This window comes from Typopeltis vanoorti, chromosome 1 (assembly GCF_054136105.1).
Source record: "Typopeltis vanoorti isolate ZY-2024b chromosome 1, IOZ_Tvanoo_1.0, whole genome shotgun sequence".
Taxonomy (NCBI): Eukaryota; Metazoa; Arthropoda; class Arachnida; order Uropygi; family Thelyphonidae; genus Typopeltis; species Typopeltis vanoorti.
The window spans coordinates 173,429,912-173,454,656 of NC_143549.1; the positions used below are offsets into that span (position 1 = coordinate 173,429,912).

At 37.0% G+C, this 24,745-nt stretch overlaps 1 protein-coding gene across 1 annotated transcript in view; it reads right to left on the reverse strand.

Annotated features, from left to right (window-relative positions):
* Positions 1-15,047, reverse strand: part of LOC150110649 (O-acyltransferase like protein-like) — a 91,869-nt gene extending 76,822 nt beyond the window's left edge. Inside the window, exon 1 of the mRNA XM_090395500.1 lies at positions 14,964-15,047. Coding sequence (XP_090251626.1) covers positions 14,964-15,022 — 59 coding nt within the window. The 5' untranslated portion in view covers positions 15,023-15,047. The remainder of the gene's footprint in view (positions 1-14,963) is intronic.
* Positions 15,048-24,745: the final 9,698 nt, after the last annotated feature.

Sequence of the window (24,745 nt, forward strand, 5' to 3'; positions counted from 1 at the left end):
ACACACTTAAAAAGGCATCCCTCACTTTAAATGAATCAATAAAAATAAATTATTACAAAAATCATTTATAAATAATAAGATATTTATATTATATGCATATATATATATATATATATATATATATATATTGTAAAAATACAGTTGAATGACTTAAACCGAGAGTTAAGTAAAAAAAGGTTTAATAGTAAAACACAACTAGTTTCGGCTTATAACTGCCTTCATCAGGTGACATTATACAAGAAAAGAAAAAACACTAAACATTGAAGCTTAAAGAAACTATGAACAACATAGAGTCTCTATACATAATTAGGATGAAAACATTGTAGTTTTATTTAAGCTGTTCTTTCGTTTGTTGCATTGTTGCAAGAGTGCGTGCTTGCAGCATCACGTGAATGCCATTCAGCAGTACCTGATTACTGCTGAATGGCTATCTGGAAGGTTGTAGCTCAAGTTATTATTTAGATGTTCAGGGTTGATGATGATTTCCCTAGATTCTACGATTTTTCTCTCCATTTCATGATGGCAACGAAAAATGTTGGTAGATCTGTCCCAGCAGACTGTATGACTTGGGTTATCATCATTAGGAGCAGCTGAGAAAAGGATATGGCTTGATAAGGCACTGGCTCGCTGTCTCTTGTAAGCAATGCCTCTCATGTGTTCCTCCATATGCAATTCAATAGATTTGTCCGTCTGGCCAAAATAAAGAATATCACAATCACACTATATTTTGTACACACCAGGATATTTAAGATGATGATGACAAGTTTTGGGTGGCTTATTAATACAATAACAAAGTTCTGATATTGTATTTTCTTAGAACCTTGGCTAATTTTTGTGAAACTGAACTTATAAAAATTTGAAGTTTAGAGAGCATGTTGTGAAGGTGATAAAGGTAACCCAGAGGAATGTTGCATAAGGACTTTGACCAATACAGATAAAAGAGTGTGATTCCATTGGAGAAAGCACTGATTAGACAACATCTGAATTATTATGATCATACCTGGTAATCAGGATTCGAAAAGGATAAATTAATCTTGGAGAGGGTAAGGAGGTAGATAACAACAATGATATCAGAACTGTATAATATTAGTTATAAGAACAGATGGAGTTCATGCAAACTACAGAGTTTGGGAGATATAGGATGAAGGCATGCCATGATTAAGATATTTAAACTTTGAAAGGTATTTATAGGATTTACACTTTATGTTGGAGGTTTAATGGGTTTTTTACAACACTCAAAAAGAATTAAAATATAGAATTTAATACTTCCTATATTTCATCCTAGTCACTAGGACATCTACGGGGATTACAAAAACAATTAATGTAACATGCACACAAAAACTTACAATACTAAGCCCAACCACGTGGGTGACACTAAAGTCCTATCTAGCTGGAGCACCCTCTAAGGGCAGTAGTAGGTGGCCTGGAATGTAAGGTGGGACCTCTGGTGATGAGTGTTTCCCAAATCTTCGGAAGCTTAATGCAACCGTATTTATTAAGATTTGGTTGGTTTCTGAGAGCTGCTGCTGCTTCTAAGAAAAGTCTCTCTTTCTTGAATTTGCTGTGGCGGAGCATGGTGGTTTTCTTCAATGATACTCTGTGGGTGGTGTCCAAAACATGGTCAGCCAAGCCTGAATGTCCATAGTTGTGTTTAACAATGTACGACTTGCGTTCCTCCAGGCGGATGGATGCTGATCTGCCTGTCTGTCCAAAGTACGCCAGCTTACAGGAACAGGGTACTTTGTAAACTCCAGGCAGAGAGAGAGAGGAGGGAGCTGATCTTTCGTAGAACGGATAAAGGTAGCAAGTTTGCGGTAGGGCTTATATGCTGTGTGTAGGTTATACTTTTTTAGTATCTTGGCTATTTTTTCAGATGTGCCAAGGATGTAGGGTATGGTGATGGCATTTTTCAATTCTTGTTGATGAGAGGGACGGGGAATGGGGGAAAAATTGATTATTTTTTTGATACTGTGTTCACTGTAGCCATTGGAGAGGAAAGTTCTGTGTATGTAGTTAAGCTCAGTATTGAGGGCGGTTCCACTGAAACAAAGATTGTGGGCTCTCTTGGTAAGAGTTTTAATGATGCCATATTGTTGTGAGGGGTGGTGGTGGGAGAGTTTGTGAATGTATCTGCCTGTGTGTGTGGGGTTTCTGTATATAGTGAAGGCAAGTGTATCATTAGGCAGGCGTGTGACTAAGGTGTCTAGGAAGGGTAAACAATTGTTCTTTTCCTTTTCCATAGTAAACTGGATTCTTGGATGTAGGCTATTGAGATGACTGAGGAAGGAGTCTAACGTGTCTGGGCCATAAGGCCAAATAGAGAACACATCATCTACATATCTTAGCCAGATAGAAGGTTTGAGTGGGGCTGAGTCTATGGCTCGTTTTTCGAAATCTTCCATATAGAAATTGGCAAGGGGGGGTGAGAGGGGGGAACCCATGGCGGTTCCCTCTATCTGCTTGTAGATTTTGTTCTTCCAAGAGAAATACCCAGAGTTGATGGCAAAGGAAAAGAGATCTAAGATGTCAGAGGGAAAAATGTTTTCTAAGAGAGATAAAGTGTCAGTTAAGGGAATATTGGTAAACAAAGAGGAGATATCAAAGCTTACTAATATGTCTGTATAGACATATTAGTAAGCTTTGATTAGAAGAGAGACTTTTCTTAGAAGCAGCAGCAGCTCTCAGAAACCAACCAAATCTTAATAAATACTGTTGCATTAAGCTTCCAAAGATTTGGGAAACACTCATCACCAGAGGTCCCACCTTACATTCCAGGCCACCTACTACCGCCCTTAGAGGGCGCTCCACCTAGATAGGACTTTAGTGTCACCCACGTGGTTGGGCTTAGTATTGTAAGTTTTTGTGTGCATGTTACATTAATTGTTTTTGTAATCCCCGTAGATGTCCTAGTGACTAGGACGAAATATAGGAAGTATTAAATTCTATTTTAATTCTTTTTGAGTGTTGTAAAAAATCCATTAAACCTCCAACATAATGTCCTCACAGCACTTAAGCCTCTACACAAGAAAGGATTTACACTAGGAAGATTTTTCAAGGAGAAGGAACAAGGATAAAGTCAATCCATTGCCCTTGTGGTTGCAAAAAAGAAGTAGTGAGTAAGAGAATGAGAAGTGGCATAAATGGCCATTGGATCATGGAATGAATTTTCTGATAGGGCAGTGAGAGCAAAAATGGTGAACAGTGGCATGATAGAAGAATTTGTGTTGTGTAAGATGGGGCTCCCACAATGAGTCTTGTGATTCCATGGAGCGGCCCTGAATAGTAATAATAATAACAAATTATATTAAACCAAGCATAAGTAAACAAAAGTTTGTGTATAAAGTATCTCGATGAACAGGCTGTGTGTGTATATGGAAGTTCTTGATTTTGCATCCACTGCATCAGTATCTCAAAATCAGATTCAGCACATCTTATTATTATTACCCAAGACCTCATGGAGTCAAAGACTCATCTCGGATGTCCTTTTATCACACACACACAGCTCATCATACCATGCCTTGAATACATTCAAACTCCTTGCAGACACCACACTCTCAGGCAAGGTATTCCAATCATTCACAACTCTGCACAGAAAAAATCTGCCCCTCACTCCCCTACTCTCACACTCTCTTTATACACTTTCCAGGGATGACCTCTAGTTCTTCCCTGATCTCCCACTATTTTCTGTAGAACTTCTCCAGCATTGATCCTATAACAACCCCTAACCAACTTGCAGGTCTCTATCATATCTCCCCTCTTCCTCCTGTCTACCAGACTCTGCAAATTACATCTTCTCAATCTTTCCTCATACTCGACATTCCAGAGGTCAGAAACTACCATAGTCAATCGCCTCTGGACCCTTTCCAACATCTCTTCATCCTTCTGAAAACCAGGTGACCAAATCTGGGCACAATAGTCCATGTGTGGCCTAATCAAAGCCTTATTACAATGGAACAAGAATCTCCCTACTTCTACACGTCAGTGTCCTCTGCATCATTCCCAGAAGCCTTTGTGTTGTCTTCACAATTTTGGCTATGTGTCCCCTTATCCACTATCACCCCCAGATCTCTTATTTCTTCCACCTCCAACAATATATCCTTACCAAGCATAAATTCTGCATTCCAACTTTGTTTTCCAAATTTTAAAACGTATACATTTTGCAACAATGAACTCACATCTCCATTTCTGTGCCCAATCACTCAATTTATTCAAGTCTTTTGTAAGGCCACAACATCTTCACTACTCTTCATGGTTTGTCCCAACTTTGCATCATCTACAAACAACTGAATATTTCCATCCAAATCTTCACTTATATCGTTAATATACAAGTTAAACAGTAATGGCCCCAAAACAGATCACTGAGGCACTCCGCTAGTGACTTTCCTTTTCCTGGATATCCCCCCCCCCATACACAACTTGTTGATACCTATCAGATAGCCAGTCTCCAATCTAATGCACTTATCTAATATCAATCCCATCTGCTCTAATTTGACTATCAATTTATCATGAGATACTCTATCAAAAGCCTTTGCAAAATCTAAGTATATTATTGTGTATCATTCTCCTGTGTCCACGGAAGCAGTCACTTTATTGTAATAAGTAAGTAGATTACTAAAACGTGACCACCCTTGCAAACCCATGCTGTCCATCTTGATATCAGAAATTAGATAAAAGACTAAAACAATAATGTAATAACCTGTCTAGTATAATTTACTTTGTAACCAAGTGAGAAAACTTCCAACAACTATTGCTAATGAATCATTGTTAGAATGATAGTTCATTTCTCCTCATAGCCAGATTTTATATAGTTAAATTTAAAATTTTACAAATGTAAAATTAGACCACATATGACTATTTTAATATTATTATTATATGGATACCCCATGGAGTCAAAAGACTCATTGTGGGAGACCCACAGTATCCATTAACACAATACCATCTCTTTAAACTTATTTACTGTTGGGGCACTCATAACCACCTGTGGCAATCCATTCCACTCATTCGCCAGTCTTCAAATGAAGAACCTAGTCTGCATACCCTTACTAACCACACTCTTAGGCAATTTCCCAGTGTGACTCCTTTTTTTTTTTTGATATAATTTTGTCAATTTTATAGAATCCCTTTACTAACTTATAAGTGCCTATCATATCCACTCTCCTCTGCCTATGACAGGTTGACACTAGTGAATAACCATAGCAGATATAATGGTGGAATTATTTAATGAATAATTCATCGATGCATATCATAGTGGTGTGAATGATGCTGTGCAACATGTAGAAGGGAGGCATGTATTGGGAGAATCAAAGATGAAAGAATCAGAAGTGTATCAAGTGTTGCTTGGATTACATGTTAATAAGGCTACAGGAATAGATGATATATCACCACACATATTTTTAACGAATGTGCAAAAGAGTTAGCCCTTCACCTTATTATTCAATGAAAGTCTTGCACTTAAGCAGAATGGGCGAGGAAAGATTAGCTAAACAAGTGTTCTCTGCCAGGTTGGCAGGAAAACGACCCAGAGGAAGACCAAGAAATAGGTGGATTGATACGGTACAAAGTGCCTTAGATGATAGAAATATAAGATCTGATAATACTGGAGTCTTGACAAGTAACAGACTGATTTGGAGTAAAATTGTAGATAGGAAGTTAGTAATGATGTAAATTTTTCATGTAGTACTATCATATCCTGTACATCCCTTGAGGGTACATGTCAGGAATGTGATGATGATGATAATGAAGATTGGAAAGCATACAAAATTGTACTTCTCCACAAGAATGGTTCTAGGACAGAAGTTTCCAATTATAGACTAGTCTGTATATCTGCAGTTGTAGTCAAAGTGTTGGAGAAATTGGTTAAGAATAGAATACAGGATTGGGTTGATGGGCATAAGATTCTCTATGATGGTCAGCATGGATTTGTGAAGGGAAGGTCTTGTTTTAGCAATCTGCTTACATTTTATGATAAGGTTACAAATGCGTTGGATAAGGGAGATTCATATACAGTGATTTTCTTGGACTTTGAAAGGCATTTGATAGATTACCACAAGATAGAGTGGTGTATAAATTGCATAAGATGGGAATAGATAACAGATTGGTTAGATGGATTGAAGATTAACTTTCTGAAAGAATACCAGCAAGTTGTGCATGATGGAGCAGTGTCTCAGAAAGGGAAGGTGACCAGTGGCATGCCTCAGGATTCTATTCTTGGGTTCCTGTTATTTAACTTATTTGTTAATGATATTTCATGTGGATTAACTGGTGATCTTCAAACGTATAGTGATGATGCAAAATTAGGTAAAATTATCAGAAGTATTGCTGATGTTAATTCTCTACAGGAAGATTTGAATAGATTTTTAGCCTGACAGATGAGTTGGGTTATAGTTTTAATATTAATAAAAACAAGGTGTTGCACTTTGGGATGCAGAGATATAAGGATAATACTGTATTGGCGGAGCTGTACTTCAGGAAGTGGATGATATTGATCTTGTGATGATGGTAGACAGTGAACTAAAGTTCTGAGGGCACATTGCAAGTGTTGTAAAGATTGCACATCGTATTACTGCTATGATAAAAGTATATTGACATGTAGTGGTGGTGGTGGTGGTGGTGGTGGTGGTGCTTCTATATAAGGCATTGGTCTGACCACACATGGATTACTGTGTGATTGGACCATTATGATATGTGTGTGGAATCCCTTGAGGGGGGGAGGGTCAAAAATGACCAAAGTGATATCAGGATTCTGAAGTGTTGGTTATGAAGAGCAGTTGAGGGAATGTGGATTACAGAGTTTGATGGATAAGAGACCGAGGAGAATATATCATTCTCCATTTAAAATATCTACTACTCACACCCCTCTTCACCACAATGTCACATAACTTCCATGGATGACCTCTGGTTCTTCCTCTCTCACCTTCTACTCTTTTTATAAAATACTCTCACTAGCTTAAAAATCTCTATCATATCACCTATTTTCCTCCTCTGCATTTCTTCAACCTTTCTTTCCATTGCCAACATCCAGAGAGTCCTGATTTACTGATAAAAGATTACTCTCCTTTTTTTTGAGACATGCTGCTCCATCATACATATCTTATTGGTATCGTTCAGAGAGCCAATGTCCAATCCATTTAATCAATATACTATTCTCATCCACTGCAACTTGTACAGCAACTTATCATGTGGTAATTGATCAAAAGCATTTGCAAAATCTAAGGATATTATTGTATATGATTCTCCCTTATCTAACACACTCATTACCTTATCATAAAATGCAAATAAATTGCTATAACAAGACGTACCCTCGACATATCCATGTTGATCATCATAATGAATGCTATGTCCATCAACCCAATCCTGTATTCTATTCCTAATCAATCTCTCCAACACCTTGACTACAACTCTAGTTATACAGACTGCTCTATAATTGGAAACTTCTGTCCAAGAACCATGCTTGTGGAGTGGTTATTTTGCTTTCTTTCCGCTCCTTAGGAACCTTACCCACTGCATGACTTTCATCAAACTACCAGGTCAAGGTATAGTTAACTGTTGTGCAGATTTCTTAAGAATAATGCATGGTGATTATCATCCATTTCCACAGCCTTAGAGGCTCCATAGCTCAATTGGTTTTTGAAATTCCCTTTGGCTGGAAAGACCTAGGTTCAATTCCTTTCTAGGAGGGGAAGAACCTTTATCAGGTTTTTCCCTTTATCAGTTGATAAAGGGAAGTTTATCAACTTTCAACTGAAAGTAAGTTAGGCAGTCTCATACAAAGGTAGAGGATTTTTTCCAGTTTCAACCTGCCAAAATTATTCTTTCTCTTGCTTGCCATAAAGCAGAAAAATTCCCTTCAATTAACCTTGGTTTGATCAGCCAATCTCCTTTTATACTGCACCTTTTCTTTCATTACCATGCTTGTCACCCTCTTACCCTGCACTTTATACTCTTCATGGATCCAATTCACCACCGTCTTCCACCTCCTCCATAGAATTTTCTTTTCCAACATAACTTGCTTGATTTCACTCTCATGTCATATCACCATCCATGTCACTCCTACTCTCTTTACTTGCTTAACACTTGGTATGCAGTTATATATTGCTTGTGTGACAGTGCAAAAAAGATGCTGCACTGGCAACATCTTTTTTGAACAGCTCATCTATCCATTATATTGATATTGATGCTTACTGAGTGAAGAATTTCTCTTATCCTCTCCCCCCCCCCCGCCACTCCTTTTTCTTCCACATATATTCATTTTTGGCAGTAATCTTTTCTTTTTCACCACTTCCCAAACGAATAATCACTCTCACCAACTGGCAGCAGTGTTAATACCTCATTAACAACTATATCTTGTGAAGTTATCACCAAATCCAAAACATTAAAGCCTGTAGCTGCTTCAGTTACATGTTACTTAAGATATTTATCCCTCAGAAATTCAACCAACTCACTCTCCTTATTCACATATATTATCTCCTCCTTCCATTCTATATTCCTGTAATTAGTCTCCAATCAGAATCATGTTCTTTTTACATGCCCATCCAATTTGTTTAAACATTTCACAATTAGTATTCTGATTACCTGTCCTGTAACAACATCCTATCAGATATACCAGCCTGTTAATTTCAACTTCACAGGACACTGATTCAAAATCTGTTCATGTACTATCAACTTCAAAAAAAAAAAAAAAACAGTAACTACCATGACATAATGTTATGGAGTAAAAGGGTTTATTAACAAGTTTATTTACAAATGATGATATGTACATCCACAACTATTGGTGGAATTTCAGTCGAATGCATAAAGCATTAAGGAATGTAGATTTTGTGCTCAAAATGGGCAAACATGTCTTTCAAGATAGGTTTGGTAGTGCAAAGGTTCTCTGTCACCTTGGAGAACAAGGGTTGGGATGTCTAGTGGACATATCATGTAATTTTATTCCCTTAATTCATCAAGGTTTGAAGGAAGTTCATGATGGAATACCCATTCCTTCAAAATACCCCAAACGAAGGCATCAAATGATGTGAGATCAGGAGAACGTGAAGGGTAGAGGAATTTTCTGAACCTTGAAATGATCCTCCTGGAGAAATGTTCTAATAACTAGGCTCTAGAACCATGTGAATGTGTGATAGATTGCTCCATCATGTTGGAATACCTGTGCATGAAATGGTATGTTTTTTGTATGACATGTTCAGGGGCGAATGCTGGTCTTGCAATTCACGCTTATTCTTGTTACCATTCAGGGAGTGAGAGGTGGATTGAAGTCTGATTAGCAGAATAATGAATTACTGACCATTTAAAACTATATATTTAGAAATTTATGTACATTTAATCATACAAATACAACATTTTTTTTACAAATGATATTCTATATTTTTCAATTTAGCTGACCTACTTGAATACAAATTCTACCCTATGGTTCTTCTTTATGAACTGATCAATAACATCGTCATAAAAAGTTGGTTGTAACTTAATTTTCCAAGCAACATGCATACTTGTAAAGGCTGGCTGAAGCTCACCGGCTAGAGCTACTTTCACTGCGTATGCCCTGTGTTTAAGCAACAGAGTGAGACGAAGTGAAGGAGTGGAAATGACTATGCGCACGCATGGAAATCACAGTGCTGCAGCAAGAACCTGGAAGCTCCCACAACCGAGCAAGCCAAGGTAGCTTTGACTAGATGAGCAAGCATCGGCTTTCGATACACAACGTAAAGCTCAATTATTGCCACACAAGCCTAAGACTTCTTCTGTTTACAAAAATAAAAGCCTAAATGGAATGCTTATAAATGTATGCATTTATTAACAAATAAATATTACTTCTTTCTCAAGTAATGAGCTTGTGGAGCAAGCATAGCAAGCATGGAGAATTCGCCTTTGGACATGTCCTATGCAAATCCTGGGTGAACAGAACCAAAATATTTGTAATGTAGCATTCGTTATTCAAGTTTACAGTTACACCACCCTCTTTAATGAAGTGGGGGCCCAATTATGACATGGCTAGAAACTGCACACCATGCAGTGACCTTCTCCTTGTGAAGAGGTTTCTTTTTGATAATTTCAGGTCTCGAGAAACCAAGAAACCTGTAGGTTCATCTGTTAACATTACTGCTTAGATGGAAATCCACTTCATTCAAGAACCAGACATTAATGGAGGAAGGATCTTCATAGATATTGGCTAGCATTGCATGCACAGTATTCCTGCCATGATATATCAAAAGGTACCCAGCTCCTTAAGGACTCTCTCTCTCTAGTGACCACTTTGGTATCCCAAGTTTTACCACTTTTCTGCATTGACTGCATTTCAAAGACTGTAGCACTTACTCTAGTACATGCCTGTGATTCTCATTTGTGTTAACAGTTCATGGTCTCCCCAAATGCCCTTTGCATTATGTCAGAACACTCCCAGTATACGGTAACTTCTTGATTAAGGTAATGATGATGCTATTTCTTGGGGTATTCTTATGGAAATAACAAAGAAACTGCTCACAAACATGTTGTAGTCTTGAACCATATGCTCTATCAACTCCATATGAATGAAAATAATGCTCAACAATAAATATCTTTTCCTTAATGTCAACAACATTGCTACAGCTAAATGTAATGGCACAGACTCTAAACATGCTCTTCTATTAATGTGCATGCAGTCAAATGGAATATTTCATAGTGCATGTGTACTCAACGGGGTGTCGAAGTTCAGTTGTTGTTTTTTTTGTGCAATACTGTAACACTAACATTGATGCCTGCTTCTGAAAACAGCATCGGTAAAAAAAGCACTCATCAACAGCATAGAAGGCTAAGGTACGAAGATCAAGTTTTACCTTGGATTTTTCCCAGTGGATGCATTGCAAAAATGCAATACCTAAGCTCTTCTAAATTGCCTATCATCATCATCAAATTCCTGATATATACCCTGAAGGGGTGTAGAGGATATGATAGTACTACATGACAAACTCACATCATTACTAACTTCCTATCTACAATTTTCCTCCAAATCAGTCTGTTACCTGTCAAGATTCCAACATTATCAGATCTTATATTTCTATTTTCTAAGGCACTTTTTACTGTATCAATCCATTTAGATCTTGGTCTTCCTCTGGGTCTTTTTCCTGCCGAATGGGCAGAGAACACTTGTTTTCCTAATCTTTCCTCTCCCATACGGTTTAAGTGACCGTACCACTAGAGATTAGCTCTGCTAATGCATTCCTGGATGCTGACAATCAGGCCCATTCCGTACCAGGGTGCAAAGGGTGCAATGAATCCCAGCGGCACAATTTAGGGGCGGTGTAATCGAACATGTTCATAAAAAGCATTCATAAAATTTATTTTAATATACATTCCTCTTAATGTGCAGTATAATAAAATGATTTGTAACTTTGGGATATTTTAATTTTTAATGGAAGTGGGGCACAAACATTTTGCACCCATGCGGTGCAAACCCACGGAAGCCCTGCTGACAATGTCAAGTTTTTTCTTAATATTCTCATTTTTAATATGATATTGCCACTGATGCTATTGTTCATGCCCCTAATCTTTCTTGGGACTCTCATATATGCTGTCTCTGGTCTTTGGTCAAGTGTTTTATTTTGACCCAGCTCTCAGATCCATAAGTTAAAATTGGTTTGAACACTGTATTGCATAGAGCTAATTTAGTGTTTTGACTAATTTCTATCTTATTCCATATAAATTTATTCAACTGACTTCCTACCATACCATACCATACCAGCTTTGTCGATTCTGGTATCTATTTCCATATTTAATTTACCATGTTCACTAAACATCATGCCTAAGTAGCTGAAATGTTTTACTTGTTCTATAGGTTCTCCATTCACAATACAGTTGATATTTTCAATGCTTCTGCCTATTTTCATTGTCTTTGTCTTGTTACTTCTGACCTTCATACCATATTTATTACAACAGTTATTCAATTTAGTCAGGGAATCTTGCAGACTCGTAGCAGATTTATTTAGAAGTATAACATCATCTGCATAAAGCGAAGAGCTGAAATTAACATCTCCAATATTGATATCAGGTTTATTACTACTTTCCTTCATAATGTGATCCATATAGATAATTAATAACAGAGGGGATAACATACATCCTTGTCTGACACCAGATTTAACAACAAACATCTTCCTGTACTTCCTTCTGCAAGTCTACAAAACTTAAATACAGATCTTTGTTATATTCCCATCATTTCTCAACCATTTGTCCTAAAGTGCAAATCTGATCCTGACAGTCTCTATTTGGCCTGAAACCAGCTTATTCTTCACCATGCTTCTCTTCCACAATCCTTCTCAACCGTTTCTCAAGTATGCTTACTTAAATCTTACCAGGAACACTCAGTATAAAAATATTTCTGTAATTCTCACATTCAGTTTTATTTCCCTTTTTATATATGGGTACTATGAGAAATACCCATATATGATTAAAAATGCAGATTAAAAAAAATGCAGCACAAATTACAATAGCTACACTATTCACTGTTTAAAAATATTTATTTAGCACAACTCAAATCTATCACTACATCCACTTACAACACATCAATGTAGAGATCTTCAAGTTAGTTAAGGGATTCTAACAGATTAATACAGAAGGAATTATAAAAAAGGGTGGATGTTAAGATAGGAAGAATGAGAGGCCATTCCTGGAAGTCGTATAAAGTTGTGGTGAAGAAGAGTGTGAGGATATATTTTTTATCATGGAGAGTAGTTGGTGAGTAGAATGCATTATAAATGCAGAAAATGTAAATAACTTCAAAGTTCATTATGATAGACATGTTGCTGGTTGAGTGAGCCCACCCAAGATGAAGCCATTGATTCCATGGAAGTTACTGCAATAATAATAATAAACAAGTCAGAGGTACTACTAATTCTTCTATACATTCCTTCAGCACTCTGCCAATACTGATATCCCATCCAATCTCACTACTGTGTTCAAATCAAGCTCTTGCAATAGCTTTAATACCTTCAACTCATCCACCTGTATTCTCCGAATGGCTCAACCTCAGCACTTAGATAATTAATGGATCTGTCTTTTATGTTACTAAACTGATAATTTAACAAGTAAACTATTTCTAAAGCATCTGAAAATTGCCTACTATCTGCATTCACCAAGGTTGTTTCTCAATGGTTGTTTTTTCTTTAACTTGACAGAAACTAAAAAAAAGTATTCTATAATTTTGCTTACTCATCATAGCTGTCACTTTCCTAGACTGCTTTCTATAGTGTTTCTGAGCCTGATCATTACCTTTCTACCGGTATTGGATTCATATCATTTTCTTTTGCTTCCAAGTCTCATTCATTCATTTAACTCCATGCAATTTATTTGCTTCTTGGTATACAATCAGCTGTAGCTTCTTTCAGACATTTAACATTTAACCATCATACACTTTCCAAGCACTTATTCCTCTAACAAGAAGTTTTCATGCTAAGGTGCTACTTCAACCTGTCATCTCATTTTATCATAATCATCTGCCTTATAGTTCAACATATATCTCTTTTTATTCAAAGAAATGTGCACATAAACAATCTAAAATTTGCTGATGATATTGATCTCCTAGAAGAAAACAAACCAGATCTTCAGGAAATCACCATAAAGTTAGATCATACTCTTCAAAAATATATTTGATTCAGCTATATGTACCCAAAAATCAAAAACAATGACAAATATCTGCACTTCTGACCAAGAAGAAAGTGCTGTGACTGAAACTGAAAAACTCTTATTCGAGGATATACTCACAGAAGTTGATCAGTTTAAATACCTAGGCAACATCCTACATCCTTAATAAAGATGGATGATCAAGACAGGATATTAGAACACAAATTGCCAAAGCAACAACGCTCCAGAAACAAGAACCACTATGGAATGATAACAACTTTACAATTACAAACAGATTATGCCTTATTGACACATTAGTCAATTCAGTACTTCTATATGTAAGAAAAACTTGGACCCGTCTAAAAGAAGATGAAAAGAGGTTGGTGGCATTTGAAATGAGGTGCTATAGATGACTCCTAAAGAAACCATACACTGATCATGTCACAAATTTTGAAGTAAGACAAAGAATCAATTCTTTTTCTGGTGTCTGAGATATAAAATCATAACAAAGATTCAAAGGAAACAGCATCAGCAGATCTAATGGTCTCCCAATACAAGTTCCTAAAGAACTTATTCCAGAAACTCAAAAAAGAGGCGGACTTAGAATAAACTGGTATAAAAAAATTGGAGTTTTTTTTATATACCATCTATTACATGGCTGAAAGCTAAGTGTCAATCAAGGAATGAGTGGAATATTTCCTAATATATACTCAATAGTACTTTTGTGGACTATGGGAAGAAGAAGAAAGGTGAAACTGCATGAACTTTGCCTTTAATTGGAGACAAAATAGCTACCACATACAGATGCTCAGATTCTCAGTAACTATAAATTCTCTTTCTCATGTCTTGTATGCTTTCTCCTTACCTCAGTTTATATTTCCATAGTTGAACTCATTCGTAATAATAGTTCTATCCACTGGTCTTGCAATGTTAAACTACAACAGAAATCAACTGGGAGGGTAGTTATGTCTGTGTCTATATTTATAGCATCCATCACTTCTTTTATTATTGTTAGCATGTAATACACCTTTTTCAACAGTGTTTTTATAAAAGAAATCATTTAATTAAAAGTCTGCAAGCTGATTTTTATATCTGAATATTTGAAAAATATTCAGATATAAAAAAGTCCTGTAGCTGATTAAAATCAGCTTGCAGACTTTTAATTAAATGATTTCTTTTGTAAAAATACTGTTGAAAAAGGTGTATTACATGCTAACAATACATGCTACCTTTTTCAAGGTAGCAAAAACTTAAATATAATTTTTTCTATTATAGACAATAATAACATGTGCTTAACACAAAGCTGCTGATCTATAAATTTACTAGCAATAATAATAATAATGTTACATTCAATTAAAGTTAGGAAAATACATTACCTCCAGAATCGATGTAAAATATATCTGAGTATATTTAATCTGCCACCATTTTTCTCCATATCCTTTAGATTCAAATAAGATACTAATAAGCCTCTGAAAGGTAAATCACAAAAGTAACTTAGAAGACAAAGTAAAATTGTCAATAAAATATATATATAAAAACTAAAGATCAGATATGTCAAAATAATTACAGTTGTCACAAAAAAAAAAAAAAAACATGTAAATATCCAACAAAAAATACTATTCACTCAAAGGATAATCATTTGAAATATTATCCATAAAAAAAATACCATATTTAAAACAATAATATTCAGATAAGACAACCTTTAATTCATATCATGAATAAAATTATTTTAAGTAGCCTTAAAAACTTCTAAGCCATTAAAAAAAATTCTGTTCAGCCTACAAACTGATTTAAAAAACTCAAAATAATAAAGCTGTAAATGCATATCTTAAACAATGAAAATATAAAAGTTTGATGCACTCGATAACCCATTATTTCTAATATCCTCATTAATTTATAGTTAAAGAAATTCAGAAAAATGGTTTTCATCTCAAGTAATGGTAAGATGATAAGTGGACTTATGGAATAAAAGCATGCGCAGCTGACAGTAAAATATTGAGAGAGAATTATAGCGAAAAAATGACACAAGATTTGAAAGCCTAGATGGTGAAGATGAGGGAAGAGATGAAGCAGATGCAGAGTGAAATGAGGAGAATTGAGGATATGTATGGAAGAGTGAAGAAAACCAAAATGAATCATGTCAGAATGAAAGAGGTAATGAAAGACATGAGTGGCACTGTATGGTGATTCAATTATTACAAGTTTTTCAAAAGGATGAGTATTGGAAAGAATCCAGAGGTGATTGACTAAAGTGGTTTCTGGTATCGATCAAGAGGTTTCTGGTATCTGTAATGTTGAGTATGATGCAATTGAGAATGAAGAAAGGTTGAGAAGATGCAATTACAGAGTCTAGTGGATAGGAGAAGGAGGAGTAATATGATAGAGAAATTCAAGTTGGTAAGGAGGGGGTTCTCAAATTAATACTGTCAGGTTTTTCATAGAGTGGGGAAAGAACATGAGGTCCTCCTTTCACAATCTTGACAACAGAAGCAGTAAAATACAGACTTAACAAAGGATGGTCTAATATGAATAAATTAAATAAAATATGGAAATATAACAGCATTTCAAAAAGCTTCAAACTAAAAATAAGACTCACTGGTCAGAACACAAAACAAATGAGCAAGTCAAACACGAATTAAACTATACAGAAGATATCATAGGTATAATTCTGAAACAGCAATTAAGAAGATTTGGACACCTCCAGAGAATGTCCTTTCAAAGATTACCAAATATAGTCCTCAATGGAATCACTGGAGGAAAACGATCAAGAGGTAGACCAAAAAGAACTTGGCTAGTCTTTGAAAGAAAGATCACAATTATCAAGCTTCAGAGATATGATGGAAATGGCCAGAGAGGACCAGATGGCAAAGGTTTGCACATTATTATTATTATTGTTATCCCAAGATCCCACTAAAACTCATCTAGGGGATCCCTTTGTCATACACACAGCTCATCACACCGCACATCAAACAAATTCTTTGCAGACACCACCTTCTCAGGCAAGGTATTCCAATCAGTAACACCTCTCCATGAACAAAACCTGCTTCTCACTCCCCTACTCACACCCTCTTTATACACTTTCCAGGGATGACCTCTGGTTCTCCCCTGATCTCCCACTGTTTTCTGTAAAACCTCCCCAACATATTTTTTAACAACCCCTTACTAACTTGTAGGTCTCTATCATATCACCCCTCTTCCTGCTATCCACTAGACTATATAAATTGCATCTTATCAACCTTTCCTCATATTCACATTCCAGAGATCAGAAACCACCTTAGTCAGTCACCTCTGGCCCCTTTCCAACATCTCTTCGTCCTTTTCAAAACCAGGTAACCAAATCTGTGCACATTAGTCCATGTGTGGCCTAATCAGAGCCTTATACAATGGAAGAAGAATCTCTTTACTTCTACAAGTCAGTGTCCACTGCATCATTCCCAGAATTCATTCTTTGTGTTGTCCTCACAATTTTGGCAATGCATCCCCTAAATTTCAGATACTTATCCACTATCACCTCAATATCTCTCATTTTCTCCATCTCCAACATTATATCCCCCAAGCATAAATTTTACATCCCATCTTTGTCCCAAACCTCAAGACCTTACATTTTGCTGAATTAAACCGACACCCCCACATTCATTTGCCCATCTGTCTAGCTTATTCAAATCCTCTTGCATGACTACTACATCTTCAATATTACTAATAACCCTTCAGCTTCACACCATCTGCAAACAACTGAACATCCCCCTGAAATCCACTGACAATGTCACTGATATAAAGGTTAAACAATATAGGTCCCAGTACTGAGCCCTGTGGGACCGCACTTGTAACCCTCTGCCTCCTTGAAACTGCCCCACCATACACAACTCTCTGATACCTATCGGACAGCCAATTGTGAATCCAGTTGACCAACCTGACATCCAAACCCATGTGCTGCAACTTGAATATCAGCTTACCATGTGGCACCCTGTCAAATGTCTTTGCTAAGTCTAGGAAAATGGCAGTATATGCCTTTCCCTCATCTAATGCTCTTGTAACTTTATCATAAAAGACTAGCATATTGCTAAAACAAGAGCGCCCCTTGACAAATCCATGCTGACTCTCACTGATAACATTACCCTCATCTGCCCAGTGCTGTATATGGTCCTTCACTACCTTCTTCAAGATCTTACTAACTACTGATGACACACAAACTGGCCTATAATTAGACACTTCCAGTCTGCTACTGCACTTATGCAATGGCACTATCTTACCTTCCTTCCATTCCATGGGCACCTTTCCTGCAGCCAGACTTTCATTGAAAAGTCAGGTCAAGGGCACTGTCAGTTCCTTAGTACATTCTCTCAAAATGCTTGGTGAAATACCATCCAGTCCCACAGCTTTACTAACATCCAGAGTATTCGGTATGTGGAACACACTCTCCTCCTGCACCTCTAAACCTCGAACCCGCTCTATCCCTCTAGTATTCAAATTGACTCCTCCAGGATGAAATACTCCAATAAAGTGTTCAATGAACAATTCCACTATGTCCTCTGCATCAGTCACTCTATTCCCATTTTTATCCCACAATATCATTCTTCCACAGTCATTTCTTCTCCTACTGGCCACATAGCTAAAAAATTCCCTAGGATTTTCCTTGGATCTAAGGGCCAATCTTTTCTCATATTCAAGTTTCGCCTTCCTTACCATACTAGTCACTCTTCTAGCCTGTGTTTTATATTCTTCATGCATCTTCTCTCCACCTGTCTCCTTATATCTTTTTCATAGCCTCTGTTTCGCATGTAACTCCTGTTTAATATTGTTTGTCATCCACTTTACTCCAAATTGTGTCCTCGTCTTCACTCGTGGAATACAGCTTACCATTGCTGCTAACTAATATTCCTTCACAATTTCCCAAGCACTAGTGATATCCCAGCCTTCCAATTCCTCCCTCCACAAAACTTTTGCAAGTTGACATCTAAGACTATTATAATCACCTGCTTTATAATTCCACATACGTTCCTGTCTCTTTGATACGCCTGCATGTCTATTCATTTTCCAAGTCAAAACCATATGGTCACTCTCTCCAACTAGTGGGAGAGATGTCATCTCAGTTATTATCAACTCTTCTGATGCTATAACCAAATCCAAAACTCTTGAACCTCCAGATGGACCTTTCCTCCAGATGGACCATTATGGTAATGAACTGGATTTCAAAAGAAGGGAAATGAGGCCGAGAACATCCTAAAAGAAGGTGGAGTGATGAACCGTCAAAATTTGTTGGGAAAAATTGGTCAAACATTGCGAAAACAGAGATTGACCAATTTTTCCCAACAAATTTTGACGGTTCATCACTCCACCTTCTTTTAGGACATCCTCGGCTTCATTTCCCTTCTTTTGGAATACAGTTCATTACCAGAGTGGTCCATTGCGCATCTTCTCTCCTGGATAGATGTCCACCCCATTTCCATTTTAGTTGCTTATGGTGAAGAACGATGAAAGTGATGTAAGTCTGGCTTCTTATCCAGGTGTTTCGCTTCTTATCTTTTAATCTGATGCCTAGCATCAACCTCTCCATTTTTTTTTTGAGTGTTGTTAGTTTATTTGCCAGTGCTTTTGTTAGCAACCAAGTTTCACAATCATATGTGATGACTGGAAGTATACACTGACTAAATGTCTTCCTTTTTAAACAGAGTGGGACATCATTGTTTTGAAAAATGCTTTTCAATTTTCTGAATGCACTGCAAGTTAAACTCTCTTATTTATTTACTTTTGGAATCCACAGTTTAGATCAATGAGATGACCTAAGTATACTCTTTCCAAGAAATCGTTTTCTATTATTATGTTTTTTGGTGTTACAAAATGATTAAACATGATTTTAACATATAATAATAAACATGATCTGTTTATTTTTAGACCAACTTTTCTGTCATTATGGGTTGATGTGAATTGGCATTATGGGTTGAAGTGAACGAATAATGATTTGATTATTAATGTGAACTCATTATCCTCTATATACAAGTAGCCCAGTCATGAAGATACTTCACACACACACACACACACACACACACACACACACACACACACACACACACACACAATTATTTATTATTTGCTTGTACTTGGATAAAAGATTAAACCAAGAATATAAGAGATTGAAGAGATGGTTATGAATGAGGAAGTGAGTGGCATGAGTATGGAAAATGAGAGAATGGATGTGCAAGAGGAACAGTGAAACGGGGAGGCTCGGGGTGGACAGGGTACACAGTGTGAAAAAGGTGGATGCCCCAAGAAGATGTGAGTGCATGTGTGGACAGGAAAGGAATGGGATGACCTGGGATCAAGAGGAAAAAGTTCGAATTGAAGAGAGTTCTAAAATGAATAAGCAGAAAGAGAAATGGCTCCAGTCGAGCATGGAGAGATCACATCGAATGAGTGGTATAAGTGGAACTAGCTGTAGATTCATGATTGAGCTGTTGTGTTTGTATACACATGCTAGAGGCATAAGAAATAAGGTAGATGAAATGGTTGCACTAATTGAGTCTGTTTATCTAAAAATTGTTGGAATAAGTGAGACATGGTTAGATGAGGATTACATCCTGACAGGAATAGAGATGGAAGGGTATGATGTGTTTCATGAGGACAGAAAGGGTAAAAATGGAGGGAGAGTGCTACTGATGATAGAGAAAGAGGTATGTCCATACAAAGTAGAGATGCAAGAGGGAAATAGTGCTAGTTGTTTTGAGGCAGTATGGTGTGAGATAGAAGTGAATGGAATGAAATATTTGGTTGGATGTTGTTATAGACCAGGTACTGTGGATGGTAGTGACTATGAAATGTATAATCAAATTAGTCAGGCAAATAAGAAAAGAGTGACTGTTATGGGCGATTTTAATTATGGCAATATAGACTGGAATGATGAGATAACAACTGGAAGTAAAGAAAATGAGTTTCTTGAGTTTTGAGGGATAACTACCTCAGACAGTATGTAACAAAGGGCATGCGAGAATTGACAGTCTTGGATTTGGTCATCTCATCAGAGGATGTAATCATAAATGAGGTGTCAAGTCACCCACCAATTGATGAGAGTAACCATGAGGTGATTACCTGGGTGGTTGCTAGCAGTGTGAGGACCTCTGTAAGAAACGGGTATATGTGGAAATACAAGGGGGGTGATTATGAAGAGCTCAGGAGACAGCTTGCGAGTGTAGCATGGAATGAGGAGTTTGCTGGAAAAGAGATCAATGCAGCTTGGGGGATTTTCAAAAACTGTTTAGTAGATGCAATGTCTCAATATATTCCAAGGGTGAGAAGGTTAAATAAGGGGTGTGAAATGGATTAATAAAGAGATTAAGCATGCGATACAGAGAAAAAGGGCATTGTGGAGGCAGCATAAGAGAAGTGGAAATAACCAATTCCATGAGAACTACAAAGACTAGGCAAGGTGGGTGACTTGGTTGGTGAGGGAAGCTAAAGAGAGGTATGAACAGCAGTTAGCTAATGAAGCCAAAAAGAATCCTAATTCTTTCTTTTGCTGGCTGCATATTGAAAGAACTCCTAAGGAGTTCTTTCAATATGCAGCCAGCAAAAGAAAGAATGATTATAGAAGGAAGGCATTGATTGGAGAAAATCGTATAAAGACAGCTGTTGCAGAAGGTGTGGTGAAGATACTTAATGAGTAGTTCATGAAGGTTGTTCAGTCTTGTGAAATGTGACCTCATTTACAGATTGAGAGTAGTTGATGATGGGGAAGAGAGACTGACCATAAGTGAGCAAGAGGTGTATGGAGGAGTTGAGCAAACTAGATGTAAATAAGGCTGTGGGACTTGATAACATATCACCACGTATTCTGAAGAAATGTGCCAGTTAGCTGATGCTGGCATTGACATATTTTTTTAATACGAGTTTTGCACTCAGTCAAGTTCCTAAGGAGTGGAAGGAGGGAAAGACTGTGTCACTTCATAAAGGAGGTGATAGAACTCATGCATCAAACTACAGGTCTATCTGTATGTGAAGTACTGTAGTCAAGTTGTTGGAGAAGCTTGTGAGAACTAGGATCCAGATTTGGATCGACAACAGTGGTATTATATTTGATGAACAGTATGGATTCTAAAGGGAGGTCATGTTTTAGTAATCTACTTACTTATTACAATAAAGTGACTGCTTCCTTGGACAGAGGAGAAGGATACACAGTAATATACTTGGATTTCGCAAAGCCTTTTGATAGATTACCACATGATAAATTGATGTCAAACTAGAGCGGAAGGGGTTGGATATTAGATTGTTGCATTGGATTGGAGACTGGCTATCTGATAGGTATCAACAAGTTGTGTATGAGGGAGCGATATCCAGGAAAAAGGAAAGTTGCTAGCGGTGTGCCTCAGGGCCTGTTTTAGGGCCTTTACTGTTTAACTTGTATATTAATGATATTGGTGAAGATTTGGATGGAGATATTCAGTTGTTTGCAGATGATGCAAAGTTGGGACGAACTATGAAGAGTAGAGATGTGACCTTACAAGACGACTTGAACAAATTGAGTGATTGGGCAGGGAATTGGGATGTGAGTTCAAGGTTGCAAAATGTAACGTTTTAAAATTTGGAAAACAAAGATGGGATGCAGAATTAATGCTTGGTAAGGATATATTGTCAGAGGTGGAGGAAATAAGAGATCATGCTGGGGTTGATAGTGGATAAGGATCTGAAATTTAGTGGACGCATAGCCAAAATTGTGAAGACAACACAAAAGGTTCTGGAAATGATGCAGAGGACACTGACTTGCAGGAGTAGGGAGATTCTTGTTCCATTGTATAAGGCTTTGATTAGGACTATTGTGCTTTGATTAGGACTATTTGACATGGACTATTGTACCCAGATTTGGTCACCTGGTTTTCAGAAGGATTAAGACATGTTGGAAAGGGTCCAGAGGTGACTGACTAAGGTAGTTTCTAACCTCTGGAATGCCGAGTATGAGGAAAGATTGAGAAGATGCAACTTGCAGAGTCTGGTGAACAGGAGGAAGAGGAGAGATATATGATAGACCTACTAGTTAGTAATAGGATCAATGCTGGAGAGGTTCTACAGATAAGAGTAGAACTTCTCCAGCATACATCATGGGAGAACCAGAGGTCACCCCCTTGAAACTGTATAAAGAGGGTGTGAGTAAGGAAGTGAGAAGCAGGTTTTTTCATGCAGAGTTGTGAATGATTGGAATGCGTTACCTGAGAGTGTCTTCAGATAATTTGAGTGTGTTTAAAGCACAGTATGATGAGCTGTGTGTATGATAAAAGGACCTCCCAGATGAGTCTTTAACTCCATGGGGGTCTGGGGTAATAATAATAATAATAATTTCTTGGCATCTTTAATTTATAGTATAACCAAGTGAAAATTCAATAACATATTCAATTCCACTCCTTCATTTGACAGCTCTAATGGTGCTCAAGCAATCCAAGCTTCAAGATATCTTCTATAACCAATGTTTTAAACACTGATTCTCCTTGCCATCTCTAGTAGAGTATGGACACATACAACACAATCATCCCCATTGCTATAACACAATGCACTGCTGTTTTCTTTCTCACAAGACAGATCCCATTTCACCTGCTCTCACCTCTAATAATAACCATATCTAGAAAAGATCAGATGTTTCTTCATAAGCTGACTTTCATCTCTAGCTCTTCCTCGCAAAAATTGTATCCATAACTCCTCAGCATTTACAAAACGTGGTATATTTTTCGCTGATTAGACATAACTTCTCATATGCATAGCCAATAATACTATACAAATTCCTGAGTTGGTCAATCTCTGGAATAGGCAAGTGGGTTTTTTTTCTCATGGAAACTCAGGTTTTTATCCCATAAAAAAAAAAAAAAAAAACCTCAGTTTCATGGCAGCAGTTGTCTGCTGCACTTGCCTCCCTGGGTGCCAATTAAAATTGTTGATAGTCTTGAGCCGGTTATTCTGTGATGGCTAAGGATGGAGGACTGTTCCATAACTAACTAACACAGGACTGTTCCATAAAACAGAAGTTCCATCTCCTCTGCACTCTGGAAGAATCTTCCTAGACTGTGCATTCATAAGGTCTGACATCCCATGATACAGAATGTCAAATCTGCAATTTCCATAATTTATAGTATAACTTTGGCTTTGGCTCAATTTCCTTGCCTCATTCTCTTATGTTCATTCTCTGCTTTTATCATTCTTCAAATTCTGATAATCATTCTAACCTTTATGAATATTTACCTCAACCTCGATCATCTGTCATCCACACAGTGAAGTTTTCCCAGGGACCTTTAATGTCCACAACTTAAACTGCTTTGACTTTACTAGTAAATCAAGTAAGCAAAGTGCTCAACATATACTGCCCGCCTACTCACCAGAATAAAGAACTTTCACTATAGCAAATTATTCCCTTTGTTGCATATAAGTTTGCAGCAGTGAAAGACAACTCTAATCTCTTACCATTTTTCCAATATGCTTCACTCTTTTGTAATAAGGTCTGCTTTCAAATTACTGAGGATAGCAGCTCTCCTCTTTCTCATGTAGACTATAACCTGTCCAAGTTTCCTTTTCCAAGTCACTTTCATTTCTGTTTCCTTTGACACTATATTGGTAGCAAATAGGAATGATCTTTGTGATTTCTACTTTCCTCTAACTATGAACTAATTACTTATTGTTCTCTTGATCCAGAATGAAATAATGAAATTATTTCATTCTGGATCAAGAATTATTTCAATTATTCCAGAATTAAAGAATTATTCCAGCAAGAATTATTTCAATTATTCCAGAATTAAAGAATTATTCCAGCAAGAATTATTTCAAGAATGAAATAATTCTTGATGGAATCTTCAACCTTAAAATCTCCAACCAAGTTCAAGTCCTTATAAGTGCAACTTCCCATCATCCATATTTCTGCCTCTTTTGCATCCAGATGAAATTATCATAACATCACCCAAAGATAAAGCTAACGCCTGGAGTCATCCATCCACTCCAACTCCTATACAGATAATCAAGACAAATTATTTAATATTTATACCAAGAGCATAAAGCTTATCACTCTTCTCCAATCACTTTCCCATAGATGTTTTTTTCTGTATTGGCTTTTTCCATAGATATTTTCATAAGACACTGCTCTGCCAAAGTGACCGACAGCTTTCCTTCAAGTTCTTTTAAGCCTTTAAAAACT